This window comes from Rhipicephalus microplus, chromosome 2, assembly GCF_043290135.1.
Source record: "Rhipicephalus microplus isolate Deutch F79 chromosome 2, USDA_Rmic, whole genome shotgun sequence".
Taxonomy (NCBI): Eukaryota; Metazoa; Arthropoda; class Arachnida; order Ixodida; family Ixodidae; genus Rhipicephalus; species Rhipicephalus microplus.
The window spans coordinates 294,334,022-294,351,068 of record NC_134701.1 but is presented as its reverse complement, the minus strand read 5'-3'; the positions used below and the strand labels follow the sequence as shown (position 1 = coordinate 294,351,068).

General features: G+C 45.1%; 1 protein-coding gene across 6 annotated transcripts in view; it reads right to left on the bottom strand.

The window, feature by feature from the left end:
* The window catches only part of LOC119178251 (multidrug resistance-associated protein 1), a 303,221-nt gene that overhangs the window by 25,745 nt on the left and 260,429 nt on the right, over positions 1 to 17,047 (bottom strand). For all 6 annotated transcript variants that reach the window (XM_037429456.2, XM_075882282.1, XM_075882283.1 and 3 more), the window contains 2 exons: positions 12,722 to 12,823; positions 6,936 to 7,082 (listed from right to left, as the gene is read on the bottom strand). In XM_037429456.2, the coding sequence (XP_037285353.1) occupies positions 6,936 to 7,082; positions 12,722 to 12,823 (249 nt within the window). The remainder of the gene's footprint in view (positions 1 to 6,935; positions 7,083 to 12,721; positions 12,824 to 17,047) is intronic.

Genomic DNA, 17,047 nt, shown 5'->3' with positions numbered 1-17,047 from the left:
CTCAGATTGTTTGCGCTAAATGCACGAAGTAACAAAGCTGGAATTTTTATTACTTTCATGTAGCGCGCATGAAATTGTTATAACTGAGACAAGGTTAATTAATACTATCGAAGACACTGTTACTTTAAATTATAAGATCTTCAAGTGGGACAGGAATTGTTGAGGCGGTGGTGTTGTATTCGTAATCAGAAGTGCAACAGCCGCAACGAAAAGAAATTGTACTTCATTAGTAATGATCTGTTGTAAAGTGAATTATGCTAACACAGTGCATCTTATTGGAGCTGTGTACAGACCACCTTGTACTCAACCCGAGCTTTTGGAAGACAGTTTTTGTGTAAATGAAAACACAAAGCTAATAATCGCTGGTGACGTTAACTTTCCTGACATTATTGGGAACATTTTTTTACAGGGCATGTAAAGACTGCTCAACACCTCCTTTAATTTTTTCAATACCAGTGCGAATGCCTTAAAGGGAGCCGTTGGTCCCAGTTATGTTTGGGGCAAGCGAAGGATGGCCAGTCAGTAGATGGCGCCTGACAAAAAGGAGAGATTATGAAAAGTGGCTGCGCAGATGGGGTACTAAGCCGTTAGCCTCTGCACGCGCCTTCGTTGTCAACAAACCCCGTAAGCTTTTGTTCATTGCACCTGTGCTGCCGAGTCACCCGCACGGTGGAAGCTTTCTCACGGTGAGCCAGACTGAGAAACAAGTGGTCCCTGTTGCGACACCGCTCCTGACAGGATAATGTGGCGGCGTGCTGTCACAGTAAGTGTGGACAGATGGCAGCACCGTGTGTACTTACTCAAGACAGCCAAATGGCTGTCTACCAAGGCTTGTTGTTGGGTGGAAGTATTTTTAAGCTGTACAATAACGAAATGATGGAGTTATTCTTTAGCTGACTTCTAGGTGGATGAGGACAGCAAAGTGTGGGAACGCAGAGGTGGAGACATATCTCTGAAAAAAAGGAGAGTTGTTTGCTGCATTGGTGGAGCATCAAGAAAGTGTTCGTCCCATGAGGCAGTCTCAAATGAGACGGGAGGTATTTAATGAAGAGAAATGGAGAGGAGGAGAGCTTGGCACTCGAGAACAAGATCGCGAAGCAGCGCGGACGGAGGTCGTGCTTGGCGCCGACTCTGATCCAGGGTTTGACCTTACATCGAGAAGTTGGTGTCGATGCGTACAGTATACTAAGGGCTCGGCAAGTAACACCGACATTAATACAGCCCAGTGCTTACTGTGCGGTCGGTTTAGTGGCCACCCCAGCCGTTTATTGTAAGTAAGTCTCAGTGTGTGAATAAACTGAATTTTGCCAGAACCTGAGCAACCGGGCCTGTCCAGTCCTTCAATGTGCCGTGGTCATATACACCAACGGAATTACATCCATCATCCCAAGCTTGACTGGCGCAGTCAGAAGGATGTCGCAGCGGCTTCCTGGAGGACAATGAAACGTCCTGCCTTCCTGGCACACATACACCGGTGGGGGCGAAAAAAAAAAATCATCAGGCGACGTCAAAGCAGAGATAAAAATATGCAGTTCAAGAAAGACGAACCCGGCGCAATTCCGACCGTCACGATATGCTGAGCCAGAATTGAGAATGAGGGCTTCTTATGCTCGGACATCGGCTCCCTACCCAGAACAGTTAGCGACTGCTGGAGTTATATAGATCGTGAGAGGCAGCCCGTGACCGGCGACCAGCACACCTATCCAGGCAGAGACTGAACGGTGCACGTACATCCAACTACAGTGGAAAATTCTTTTCACTACTTAATGACTGGAACTTCTACTCGGAGGTGGTGTGGTGACTCATCTATGCACAGTGAACCACAAGCGGGTCCCTGTTTGGTTTTCTCTGAGCACCATGGCGACTAGGGTGACGAGAGGTCAGAGGGCAGGTGGGACTACTATGGAGTCAGATTGTAATGAGGCATCAGCAGGTATGATTGGCGCAAATTTGGTTGCTGGTGAAAGCGCGGATCCTGCTGTTCAAGTTCGAATGAAGGAATTAGAAATAGAGGGTTTGAAGATCCAAATTGAGCTAAAAAAGCTGAAGCTTCAATCTCAGACAAACATTGAGGTGGAGTGGAGTGACAGGTCTGATTTGGCACGGTATGGGGTTCAGTTGCGAGTAGTTCTTTCGCCAATGCCGGTTTACGATGAGCTGGTGCCTGCGTGGTTCCGTAGCGTTGAAAATATGTTTAGAAGCTGTGCCATCTCTGAAGATGAAAAAGGCATTATCATTGTGCCATTTCCGAACGAAAACAGCTGTATATTGGTGGCAAATTGAGCTGAGAATCGAGTACTCTCATACGAGGAAGTTCGTGATCTGATCCTGCATGAACTGGATCTCTCTTATGAGGAGTACAAACGCCGCCTTTATGCCTGTCGGAAAGGAGAGAAGACATGGGGACAGTTCACCACGAGACTCGAGATTTTGCTTGATTATTATCTCTGCAGTAGAGAAATTAGCAGTGTTCAGGAGCTGCGGGCGTTGCTCATTTCAGACCGAGTCAAGCAGCTGATGCGTGAGGACATGCGCACATACGTGCTTCAGCATGAGACAGCAGAATGGCTAAGACTTCATGACCTCGCGAAGTTGGCACAGAAATATGATGAGAGCACGAGACATAGAAAGCCACGAAATCCAGCTGCTTGATTGATATGTGGGGTTTAACGTCCCAAAACCACTATATGATTATGAGAGACGCCGTAGTGGAGGGCTCCGGAAATTTTGACCACCTGGGGTTCTTTAACGTGCACCCAAATCTGAGCACACGGGCCTACAACATTTCCGCCTCCATCGGAAATGCAGCCGCCGCGGCCGGGATTCGAACCCGCGCCCTGCGGGTCAGCAGCCGAGTACCTTAGCCACTAGACCACCGCGGCGGGGCGAAATCCAGCTGCTGGACGTTCGAAGAATGGTGATGCGTTCAATCGCTCATCGTCAGATAGACAAGCTCAACGAAACCAGACAACGGGCTTCCGACGCTATGTTTGCGGGGAGAGCGTACACTATCATTGGCAGTGCTCGCAAATGACACGGCTGGCAGCGCAAGAGGGACAAGGCCGTTCGTCTCCAGAGAGACTCGCCGCGAGGGGGGCATGTGAATTGGTGAAGGAAAGCTTAAAAGCCAACTCCGGCAATTTTTCGAGGTCAGTGGATTGCAATAAAATTCACTGGGTATGTTCATTTGCACATTTGCGCTATTCATGTCAAATTGCAAGTTTGAGAGTTTCGCAGATTCTTTTCAAAAGAATTTTATAGCTTGCCTCGAAACACTCAACTTGCTTGCCAGAATTAATGGCAACATTTGGTGCGTGATGCTGAGTTTTGCCAGGCGGAAGTGACAAACTGATGCGCCACTGCAGCGTGTGCTTATCTACTATAAATTGTGTGGGTTTGGCCGGCGCTTCCTCGGTTGAGTGTGCGATTTCTTTTTTCCTGTTGGTGGGCGTGCGATAGGTGCTAAGTGGTGTTGAGTTGTGAGCCACACACGATTTGCCATATATTCACCATAACAGTGTAAGCGTTTAGGTTGATTGCCGCGGACAGCATTGACAGGTAGTGCCGTCTGGCGGGCATTATGTGCAGTCAGGCAGGTTCGTGCAGCGTCAGGCAAATCTTTACGTCGCATGTAGTAGCGCACTTGGTTGGGTTTCGGTTTCGGTATTGTGGTCTTTCGATAATTAAAAATTATTTTCGAATTTTTCGAGCAGTTCAGTTATTGCGCATGTGAGAAGAGTGTCTAAGGAACACAAAAGTACCATTATCCTGACATGGTCAGAAAATCGCCGGAGTTGCCTTTAATGCCTGGGCACTGTGGTGCTGGAATGTCAAGGTTAACATAGATAGAATGGATAAGTGCAGGTCGCAAGTTCAACGCGTGCCTAGATTTATGGTCGGATATTACAATGATCAGGCGAAAGTTAGTGCCACAAACAGTGAAATTTCTGGGAGTAGGCCAATTACGCTTGAGAGGAGCATTTAGGGACGCTGTTTCAGCTGACCTAATGTATGTCCCATTAGCACTGCACATCCCGGGTGGAGGCTCAGCTTCAGAGCTGATGGAACTGTACGTGGTCACCAATGAACTTGCAGAAGGAGCAGATGCCCTACTTACACCAAACACGCAGGAAAACTTTAGAAAGACGCGAAGAGAATCGCGGGAATTGGCGGTTCAGATAGTGAGAGTGGAGCATAATGCTGTTGAGGAAATGAATTGTGACGATGAGAACTGTGTTAAGGAGAAGCTGGAGCACCAGCCAGATCCAATGGAATCTCAAGCAGTTTGTTTGACAGAAGAACAAGTAATGGCTAATGAAGCATATAATGATCTGCTCGCAAAAGATCAATGAGAGGTCAGCTCATGGCATTTGCCGTGGGAGCAGGCACGTGAGGGAACACATGGAATGTTCATAGAGGGGGGCTTGTTGTTCCACTGGGAAAGCTTGAACGGGAGGCAGTGTGACTGACTTGCATTACCTGAAGCATGCCGCAAAGAAGTGCTGGCACTTGCTCCTGATGCACCTTTTGGTGAGCTTGTTCAGGAAAAAAAAATGAAAGAGCGCGTTCGTAGTGTCTTTTTTTGGCCGACAATGATGTCGGACATCAAGAAGCATTGTCATTCTTGCCATACTTGCCAGAAATTTGCGAGTAGAAAGGTGGCCGGTCGAGTGCCAATCGCTACCCTCACACTACCCCAAACACCCTTCCAAGTAGTGTACCTTGACTGTAACGGTCGTATGGAACTTGTATCATCACCTGGCCAACGGTTGGCTTTGTGCATGATTGACTTATGCACGAGGAGGTCTGAGGTCATCCCACTTTTGAGCTTTGACTACGAGCACAACTTATCAGGTGTTGTTGGATATCTTCTCATGGTGTGGTGTCCCAGAACTCGTATGCAGTGACCGGGGAACTAATTTTACAGCAGCGTTAACTATATAGCTGACAGAAAGGCTAGGAGTGGAGGTACACTTTTCAACACCGGAACACCTGCAGAGTATTGGCCTAGTAGAAAGGTGGAACGGAACATTTAAGGCGATGCTGAAACATGTCATCCACGATCATGCATGAGATTGAGACCGTTATTACATACCATGTGTTCTGTGGGCGTATCGTGAGATCCCTCATGAGATGACAGGCGTGCCACCATTCGAGCTAATGTACGGTCGTATCGCCCAAGGACCATTAAACGTATTGCAGAAAAGCTGGACGGGAGATTGGCAACCTTCAGTAGGCCTAATAAATCTGCGACTGCTTATTCGACGGAGTCACGTGCTCGAATGGCAGAAGCAGCTTGCACAGTTGACGGGTGCGCAGATCAAATACAACAGATGTATACTCAGAAGCACAATTTTTGAGCCAGGCCTAAAGAGTTTGACGTGGGGGAGCAAGTACTGGTTTTTAAGACAGGACACGTAGGAAAGATGTAACCTAAATGGAATGGACCGGCAGAGGTAGCACAGCAGGTGCGACAAGACAGCTACATCTGGCCAGACAAATGGTTAAAGATTGCACGAGAGCTACCGTTACATCGCAGCCATTGTTGAATTCAGATTTAATCTTTGGTTAAGTGAATGGTAATAGTATACCAAATAAAAATGGCTTATTTGACCAGATATTGACTTCCATGAAAAGTAATGGGAGGCACCTTTGTCTGCACAAGATCCTGTGTGTATGCTAATGTTACAGATTACTGCCACCCATATGATACATCCATCCTCAATTATTTGTAACAACCATTTGGTGATTTTCAGGTGCTCGAGGCAGAAGCCATTGGTTATTTATGGAGACAAGCACTGCATAGACAAACTTATACCCGTGCAAGCTAAAAGAACAAAACAACGCCATTTGTCGATAAATACTATAGGTGTTCCCACTCAGTTTCATCCAAGCACAAGCCAAAATAATTGAGGTGCCAGTCAATTTAATCCAGTCACCACTCAAATTAATCCAAGTGCTAATCATTTTAATTCAAACGTCACTGAAATTATTCCAACTGCTAGCAAATTTAATCCAATTGCCAGCTAATTTAATCCAAAAATGTTCTTGATTACTTTTCAATTTCAAGGCAACCCAGAATTTTCGAAAGTGCGTGGAGGGAATAGCTCAGAAGTGAATTTAAGGGGAACTTTATCAGGATGCATAGAATTAAGAATGAGTGATTGAGTCACCAGTGATCACATTCTCTAGTGTGACCATCGCTGCAAAAATCAACACTGGTAAAAAAATGTGACTGAGTGGCTATGTGGGTACTGTTGCAAGCAGCAATAGAATTGAAATAGTTGTGATCACTAGTGATATCTTTGCTGTGTAGCTTGCACTTTTCAATAACATTGCATTATGGGTATCCAACAAAAAGTCATTGAAAGGGTGAATAAGTTTTTGTGAGCAAAATATGGTACGACCGCGCCATTAGTGATAAGTAATCACTTCGCTGTTTCTGCCAGTGATGTCACCATTCGAGTGTGTACTCAGTGGTCATAAATTGTCATAAATGAGCATTGCAGTAGTCATTGCAGTTACTGCATTGCAGTTAATGAGAGGCTGATGACTCCGACAGCGATCACTAGCGATTGCTATGAGGAATGTACGGATTGATGATCGGCTCACAAACATTCAACATACCATAACTTTCATTCTTTTATTCAAGTTGATGAAGGACAGCTATTGCTGTTTTATTGTGAACAATTCTCTTTTAAGAATAATGTGATATGCTGACATATCCTGTTATTCTCCCAGTTTAGGCAACAGTCAAGCTCCCAAAACAGCATGTGAAATGCTTCATATTTTAAAAACTACACACTGTACACGAAAGATAATTGCACATTTGAAATTAACACACAAGTATTCACGTTTAATTTCAACAAGTTCAATCGAAACCACTCAAGAGTTCAAAGAGCAGCCTCCCCCAAAAATGGTGTAAGAAGATTCACCTTCTGACCATCGTAGATTTTGATGTTTATTCCCTTGAGAACAAGGGCGAGATTGTCCCTGTACGCTGCGCTGTAGTTTGAGTAGGCAATGTTCCCTCTGGCCGGCCAGTCGGCATCAGGCTGTGAGTCTGCATTTCTCCATGGAGCCTGCATGTGTAGCACATCCTTTTCTGCTATGCATTCATTCAGGGTAAACTAAGCAGGCCAATGTGTCAGACGGTATCATGACGTTCAAAAGGTGGCCCTGTTCAAATAGCGAATTCCACTGGTCGATCGGGAGCAAGCTTTCTTGCTCCACAGCCGAGAATCTGCATTTTGCTGGTAGATTCAGAGCAAGTACGCATTTTCCACTGACAGATTCAGACAACCCACTCCACGACAGAGCATTCTGCATGCTCCGTCTTGCCAGACGCATTTCGGCCGAATTCAGAGAATGCGTGCTGCCATTTCCAGTACAATTGGGCAGCTAGACTGTCTTCAGCAAGATTTTTTTTTTTTATGAGACGATGTCTAGTCTTCCTATGCACTTGTTAACATTCCTAAAATGGCCTCATTTGACTCTGCTGGACGTGCTGCTGCTGGTTTGCTTCTCACTTTCAGCGACAGCAATAGCATAAGTAGCAGCATTGAGGATGACGAGCTGTATGTGCTATATGGAATGATGTATAAGGAAATGTTTGCTGGCCCGCCGTGTGCACGGCCAAAGTTAATCGGCTACATCGAGGAAGTTTCTGGCATGGGTTTAGTGACATATGCGGGAACAGCTTCCAAGCGACCTCAAGTGGGGCATTCACGTGTTCCACTTGCAGATATGGCTTAACGCAATCTGAGTGGTCGCTCCAGGATTTCGGCGGCTGCTGCGGATCTACGAGTGGAATTCGCCATTACATATGTGCAGTCAAGCACTTTCAAAATGGTGCCTCGCACAGTGCTCCCAGTATTTTTTTACGGAGCAAATAAAGCGCCCTTCTGGGATTTGACTTAAAAGAGCCGATCAACACTGATGAACACAAAGCATTTTGAACACGTAGTCAAAGCTGCTGGTGGGCACTAATTCTTTATAGCACTATAGGGAGCACAAAATTCACAGTTAGATTTTAAAGTGAGCTCATAATCAGTCACTTCTATCTTGACAAATTATGTACACGAAGAGACCATTGATGTCAGCAGAGGGGAGAATGGCCATTGGCATTCTTAAACTGAAAATTTACTGCCACCACTATGGGATGTGCCATGTGCACACAGTAGTGACATGATGTTCTCATGATCGTACCAAAAGCAAACCGGCGCATCTAAAGAAACAGGAAGATTAATTACTGAAGGCAATGATGGACACCAACACAGCTTCTTGCTCCTATGCTATCTGCCTCTGCATACTTATTCACCTATCCCTAGCAATGTCATCCTCCACATGTCAGTTTTGCATCCAGTTACTTCACTCTGTTCCTAAAACAAATAATCCAGTCATCTTGATGGTCAAATGCAATTATACTGAGCACAAACTGCAGAAAGACATTCAACTTGTTCTCGAAAGAACAGTTTTAGGAGAAATTCAGGCACTGTATTGCTGGATTTCAAAGTGCATAAAGAAAGACTTTCTCTTGCACAAAGCCACTCTTAAAGCTTTTTGATAGTGAATAACAAAAAGATTTATCAGAAACTACAAAAACGAGATCAAGTTTCTCGTTGCATGTATAGTTTAGCTTTATCGAGGATCACTTTCGGAGCACATTTTAGAGCAGAAAAAAATAGCGTTTCGGAGCAGCTAAAAAAATTGGCAAGATAATGCTTTCAATTACAGGGTACCATAGTAAGTAAAAGTACTACACTGTTAAAGGGCTGCTTCAACACTATTCACGTGCCCATTTTCTTACTAATGAGTTGCATAAACAGAATAATGCAACAAAAATGACAGCGATCGAAGCATGCAGTATGAAGTTATTCGACTTAGTGAATTCAAAATATATAGACAGAAATGTGTACCCACAACTCTATTTTCACTGGGGTCACATGGGCGAATTTTCCTGGCAGCAGCAATTCAGAGGTGTGGCAAAAGAATAAGCTGAAAGCTCCCACGTAGGGAAAACCTGTGCACCACTTTTGTCTGTTTCATCAGGCGCAGCGATTGCACTGTTACCACAGTAATAACAAGTTGTTAATAAAAAAAAACAATGTCGCACCCACATCTTCAGCACTTCTAGAAAAACAGCGCGAAACAAAAAATCTGCCGAGGTGAAGGACATTCTCCTCTTGAATACCGAAACACGTACAAACCGGGGAGTACACGGGAGGGTCCATAGGCAAGCTTACACATAGGCAAGCTTACACATAGGCAAGCTTACATAGGCAAGCTTACATAAACCTTGTGAGCTTATTTTTTCCTATGTCCTATGTGCATTCCCTTACAGAAAGTGGTAAACCTTGTGAGCTTATTGTTTTCTATGTCCTATGTGCATTCCCTAACATGTTTCCGAGTTACATCTTTATTATAACTTTTTAATAACACCACCTGTTTCTATTAGTATAAAAAGTACAGCAAACAAAAGACTCCTCGAAGGGGAGAGATAGCGGTGCCATTTCAACAACCATTGGGATTGTGCTACACATTTGAAAGCTCATGAATGCCAGCAAGAAGCAGCTTTTCATATGGACATCTCGCCAGAAAAAAGCCAGAGGCCATTTTCAGTAAGACCGAAACGGTGCCACAGGCAAACCTCCTCCAGCTCTTATTTCGATGTCATTTCCATTGACATCGAATTTTAACTTATGGCCAATGCTGTTTGTTAGCTCCAAACCAGATGCCACCGACATAAGAATTTCCGCAAAATAAACTCTTTAACACTATCATGTTAATATATTAAATTGACTCACTTTAGTGCTTTGACCCGTTCTAAAATTATGCCCAGCCATCAGTCTGTGCAACCCACAAAGGTGTTTAAAAATTGTTCGAGACACCTTTAAGAAACTATTTTATCATAGCTCGATCAAGAACTTTCTGGGTCCTATGTGCATTCCCACAAGATGACTCGAACAAGATGCTATGAGGTGAGGCTATTTCACTGTGCACTTTATGATATGTTTACGTGCGCAGCGGCGAGAGTGGTTGCATTGGAGGGGAGGTATTTCATGACTCCCACTGCCCTTTGCACTCTGGACTCGTTCTGCAGCCAGCTATCATTCCTTGATGTGTGCTTGCCATTTGTTGTGGTGTGGATCGCTTCAGTGGTGTGGATCGCTTCATGGCTGAGGTGTTTTTTCAGATGTGTATAAGTTAAAGTTGGGTGACATTTAACTAAGGTGAATAAACACCGTTAGTTGAAAGACAATGAAAATACTACTGGCCTCACCGGGGTTGCGACTCAACATGAACCGTGGGATAGGGTTGCTGTGTAATGTTAGCGAGAATGACTGCCACTCCGATAGCGCAGAGCAATTCAAATGAGATGGGTTTCCAAGCGGTGTCTTACTATGTTCAGACTTCAAATAACCACCTCTATATTTTGTGCCCAATGAAAGGCCAGGGTTGTGATAGAACGAGTCAGTTTCTGAGCATGGCTAACACCACATGAACGAACCATGGCAGTAGTCAGCGCTGACTTACATCCATTGCAAATGCTGTCACAGAGGCTGCCAGCAAGCAATGGCTCGAAACTGCAGTAACGGCTACTGCATACACAAGCCCTGCGGCGAACTTTAGCCAAGAGGAGTGGAAGTACCACAGACACACGCCGATGGCCGGTGCAATGGGAATCCCTGCTGCGGCGATGTAACAATCCCGTTCACTACAGTAGAAAAAAAAAAGAAAGGTGTGTAGCACACGCACTCGCTCATGCGCCCAATGTTTGTGAGAAGAATAACATTACTTCTCAACCCATGTTGCCTGACGCCTAGCCTGCCAAGCCTAAGAACGACACAACTGTGAAGACAAGACTCTTCCACAAGAAGCATAAGGACAACGGCGAAGTCCAGAGAAGATTTGAAAGGCCGCAAGACCACACACCTTTGATACAGTGCCCGGGGGCTTAACTCGATCTGTGACCGGGACGCGGGCAGCGCTGCGACAGCATTGTCGATGTCGGCTTGGAAGAAGAAGGTCATCTCGCCAACAAAAGTGCACTGGCGATGGAAGCAGCAGGAAGTTGACTCAACAGCCTGTGACGCAAGTGTCTTGAGAGGTGGCCGGAGACCTCGACCTGCTTCGAGGGAGGCTGCTCAGGATGCAGCTACCACGCACAACAATCCCCGACATTGCTTGCCCAAACCTTCGAAGTAAGTCCCGGAAGACAGTCACTGGAGAGCCACGTCAGCTTGCAGCACCAAGTATTGCATGCCACCTCTAGGCCTAACCTCAAAGGCCTCTGCCACGTCAGCAATGACGTGAGTGGACGACAACAACAAATGACTCTGGCAGTGGCAGAGATGGCGGTGTTCGTCGAGAACGTCAAGAACTCCAACAAAGACGCAACACAACTAATCCTAGACTTTGCCCATGAACATCTCTTATATGTCAAGTGAGAGCCACAAAACCTGTCAGCTACTAGAAGTTTAGTATAGAAGAACTATTCTAAGATCAGCACAATCTAGTTAGTAGTATAAAATTGGGGTTTGCCTTCGCAAGGAACTCAACAAATTAGATGATCAACCTCTGTCGGAGCAGGGAATTTTGCAGTATCGTCAGGATGCGACTTCACAGAAGAGGGCCCCGAGGGCGCTACTGCACTTTTTGCAATCGACCGGCCTTACTGAACGGTTGTAGCCGGACGCCCTTCCTGTGTGTGTTTTCGTTTTTTTTTATGAGTGCGCGTGCGTTTTTTTTTTCTTTATCTACCCCCTCTTTCTTGCCCCTACTTCCCCGCCCCCAGTGCTGGGTAGCAAACCAGATGCTAATATCTGCCTCCCGGCCTTTTCTTTCTCATTCTCTCTCTCTCTCTGGGGTTTGTTTGAAACGATTCTCTTCCTTTTTCATACAATTTTTATATTCTAGAGCGCTATGTGTGTGTGCTTATTAAGTGTGTTGGGTTATTTATTCGAGTCTTGTCTTGATCCACCACACGAAACCATCCAAATTCGTGACACACTTCAAGTAGCCAGGTTGTTGTAGGGATAACACTACTACTCATTCTGATTTCTCCGAAGAGTAGCTGCTATAATGCACAACGGTGACAGTCGCAAACGGAAGGGTGGATGAGCCGCCTTTATACTGTTAACCATTTGAATGCTAACCATTTGAACTGCATCGGTTTAGCAGAAAGCTTGCTTAGCAGAAGGAAGTTGTCAAAGGCGCAGCAGCAGGATCTTTTTCGTAAATATTTTTGCAATTACCTGGTGGGCTCCAAGACACAGATGTGGTGCACGTCAATGCAGCTGGTATTGCTGTTAATGCACAGCACTCTGATGCAGCTAGTAGCTCTGTAACTACATTTATTACCATACTTTCAACTTCTGCCCACTCAAAACTTCTTGCCAAGATAAATCGCAGAAGAAAAGGAGAGACATGAGTCCTTTAAATCGAGGAGAAGAGAGCGCATACAGGGCTGACTGCGTCTGGCTTCAATTGCCGTCATTGAAGCTGTTGGTGTTTTGTGCATGGCACTTGGCTGCTGGCAGTTACTGTGGCAACTGCGGATGGCCAAAACTTCAAACCCAGTTTGCGTGGTCTTAACATGAAGCTGCACTTAGAATTTGCACTAGAGAGTGTAATAATCATCGGCGAATGTTTTTCTTGGTGCAGAAAAGGAACTGTTGATTTTTATAACAGCACAATTGAGAGACAGAGAATGACAAACCTCTTCAGTCAGCCCAATGTATTCCTTGATTCGTTCCACAGCAACCAGGCTAGTCTCAAGCAGAGCAAACATTCGGAATGTGTACGATGCAGCATTTGACACCTGCAATAAATGGTGCTCTGGTGACACACAAACTTTTGCAACTACAGGAAGGTCACTGTTAGATAAAAAGACAATCACCAGGGACGAATAAGGAGCGTGCAAATGTTCCAAAAATTTTGAATGACAAATTAAAAGACGTCCTATTAGATTTGTTATTTGAATGAAATTGGTCATGTTCAAAAATACAAAGCTTGATAGAAATATTTTTTGAATAAGCAACACTGGTGAAAAAACCCCGAAAGAAACAAATTTTGGAACAACGTAAAGTCATTTGTCTGGCTCTAGTCGTTTATTTACCACAATGCATGTCGCCTACGCCAGTAGTTGTCAGCCCTCTCGTGAACCAATGATTGCAGTGAGAGAAAAAGGAGGAGGGGCGCATGCCTGACATGGGAAAGAATGGTCAAACTAAAGTATCCCGCCAATTTGATCTCAACAGCTTGTAAATACAATGTGCAGTCTGCAGCCACATTAAACCTCTTTCCAGATGTGCTTAGCACTTTAAATATGCAAGCCAAGAAGATGTATGCTGGTGGGCACATGTCGTAGAAAACTCTAACAATAGCTTTACAAACAGCTCATGAAAAAGCAAAATGTTAGCTCCACAGCAGTGCAAAAAGTTTTAAATGCTCAAGCACACTGAAAAGTCCAAAGGAGTTGTTTCCAAAAACCGCTTGTTCAATGATGGGTTTTGGGAACCCTCCAAAAATCGCTTCGTGAACCCCCAATCGAGAACAATCGGATCGGACTCCTACAGATGGGATTATCGATGGTAGATACTAATAAACAAATAAAGGCATCTTTGCTTAAAATGCCAGATGCACACTAAGACAAAGTGTCATCAAACCATTAGGATTATCAAAAGAATGGTTTCAATATCGGCTCATGACACATTGTTTAAATGTCATGTCTCTTTCACTGTATATGAGCCTACCTCATTTTACATAACTGCGATATTTTTGTCAGTTAAAGTTAAAAGTAATATCTCTTAGCTAAGCTTGTGAATATTTCTTTGAAATAAATCACTATGGCATTCTCATGATCTTTTGGAAATGGTTAGATTGCTACTCTAGGGCTTCTCTGGAAACAGTTGGCCAGCTATCTGGATATTCGGATCTATTTAGATATTATTGGATTAGCATTCATGTCCACTTTTAAAATTCACACATCCCTAGCATAAATGTAAAAATTATCTGATGTTAAAGGAGCACTGACACAAATTTTAAATATTTTCAGATTATTGCTCTAAATAAAAGCCCTAGTACCAAGAATTCTAAAACAGTACTGTGGCGCCTGAGAATGCAGCGAATATACGTCTGATAGCGCATGAAAACTTTCAGTTTTTCTGGTTTCGATATCAAGGAAGCGACTTCTCAGTGACGTGTCATGGCAGACAGCAACTCACCATGTATTGTATTTACTCGCATAATCGGCGCACTCGCATAATAGGCACACCCCTAGTTTGGTCACGGAAAGCTCGATTTTTTTTATTCCGCACAAGCACACCCCAAACTTGGCTGTGATCAGAAATGATTCTACCCCCCAGCGGTAAAGTCCACATACTCTGAAAAAAAAAAAAAATGAAGGCAAATCGACGAGCAAATAAAAAAAAAATCGAAGTGCAATGACCTAACAACTAACGTGTTTTTAGAAATAAAACTTGAAAAAAAAAAACCATCCTTGAGCACAAAAAAAAAAAACGGCTGTTCCATCAATTACTGATATCCCCCGAATCCCTGTGCTCCTTGGAGGTCACGCGTACAACCCCGGGGCCTCGATCGTCATCACCATCATCAGAGAAAAAGAAAGAAAGGCCATTTTGCAAGCGGTGTGCGTATGTTGTGGTCATGTATTCAAGTTTGGTTCCACCATGGGGAAGTACGCAAGCTGCATGACTGGATTGAAACTGAAGGCAGGGCAGTACGCGCCAGAGCACAGCAACCAGGCTGCAAGCAGGCATTCGTTGTTTGAGAAACCAGTATTCGGTACTGGAAAGATCAAGAAGAAAAAAATTACGGCATATTCACGGGGTGAATGATGATGAATGGGCGAAGCTCCGGAGGGATTCATCGGTAAACTGTGAATCTTCCGTGTAATTCGCCCAGTCGATCATCTCGATCATCATGTAAAGACGTGAGAAACGCTGTGTGTGTATATACACAAATCAACTTTTATTTGTTCTTAGACGATGGATGGCTTGCGATGTCCCTTGCCTCGCGCGCTCGCACATCGGGATTCTGTCTGCGAGCGCGCGCTGCTGCCACCTTGCGCGCGCTGCTGCCGCCTTGCGCTCTCTCCGCTGTGCAGCCTTATCCATCCGGCGACTCCGAGCGCGCGCCAACAGCGAACGGATTTTATTACAACGCTCCCCCTAGCGTACGTCGCCGCACTAAATCGAACGATTGCCTTCAACCAATGACACGCGCCATATGTGACATCATTCCTATTTTATAAGATCTCGCGTCTTTCATCAACTACAAGTACCGCTTTCTAGTTTATAACATCTTGCATCTTTTCATCATCAGCTACAAGTACCCCCATCTTGTAAACACTACAAGAACTAAACGAGAGGTGGCTACATACAGGAGACGATACCGCCATCTGGTGAACACTGCAAGAACTAAACTAGAGGTGGCTACATACAGGGGACGGTACCGCCATCTAGTGAACACTGCAAGAACTAAACTAGAGGTGGCTACATACAGGCTACAGGGGACGCACAGCCCACGCCCTAAGGAGCTTCGCCCCTAAAACTTAAGGCGACGAAGAAGACACGATGGGCTGTCTGCAATGTCAAAACCGGCAGGTATCCGAGCTTCGAAGAGCAACTGGTCCGGCATATACGGGAGCTAGGACAAGATGGCTGTGCTGTGTCATTAGATACTGCGCAAACAGAAGTGCACAGATTAGCCAGAGTACAGCGCATGGGAGCAAAAGAGTTCAAAGCCAGCTCCGGATGAAAAACTCGTTTCATGTGGCGCCATGGCCTCGCACTGCAAAAGCGGACCACCTTGTGCCAGCGCTTGCCCGCAGCATATGAGGACAAAGTGGTGGACTTCCACCACTTTGTCCTCACGTGGTGTGTGTTCTTTGAAATAGTGGCTGCGCTTCCTAACAAGATGGAGTTCCACCGTTTCGTTATAAAGCTCCGACAGCAGAAAGACTTCATTTTGTCCCAGATTGGCAAGGCTGATCAGACCCCCCCTTTGCTTTGATATGCCCTGGGACACGACAGTGGAGGAGAAAGGTGCACAGAGCGTTATCGTCAGAACGTCTGGCGCTGATAAACAATGATGCACCGTAATGCTGGCGGATGCTCCCAAAGGAAAATTTCCCTCAAGGCATCTATGTCAAAGTCCAGGAAAAAGGCTGGATGAGCGTGGAACTCATGGCGGATTGGGTGAAAACAGTCTGGGGTCGGCGGCCGGGTGGTCTGTTGTTACAATTCATGCCTCTCCTGGACAGTTTTCGTCGGCACCTAGTAGACTGCATACGAGAGGAGCTAAAGCACAGACCTGGCAGTGATTCCGGGCAACCTCACATTAATACTGCAGTCTTTGGACGTGTCCTTGAATAAGCCTGTCAAGGACAATGTTCGAAGGCTGTACACCACCTGGATGGCTGGAGGACAACACCAGCTGAATCCAGGTGGTAAGATTAAGACGCCGCCTGTGGAAATGCTGTGTGCTTGGACCGTAGAAGTGTGGCAGGCGATCTCCAATGAAGTTGTCAGGAAAAGCTTTAAGAAGACGGGTATCTCGAATGCACTGGATGCGAGTGAGGATTATATGTGTGTGGGGTGCGGATGATTCGGACACCAAAAACAAATCGTCGCTCAGCGAGAATGAATGTGTGCTCTCCGACTCGGACTCCGAATAAGAAAAAGGAGAAACACCTACGACTTTTGTGTAAATGAATTTTACCTGTGTGTGTGTGTGCAGTTAATGGCTCTCGTTTGTCCACTAAATAGTACATAGTTATGTTTGCTTTATGCTGAATTAATTGATAAACGATAAAGTCGCATTTTACTTGACAAATGGGCAGATTTGAAGCGCGAGACCCAAGTCTAAAAAATTTTCAAAAATTTCACCCCGCGTAATTGGCCCACCCTTAACTTCGAGCCGAATTTTCTGAAAAAAAAAAAAGTGCGCTTATTATGTGAGAAAATACGGTACTAGTAGCAGATCTGCAGTCTGCTTGTGGTTCACATAAACAATGATGAGT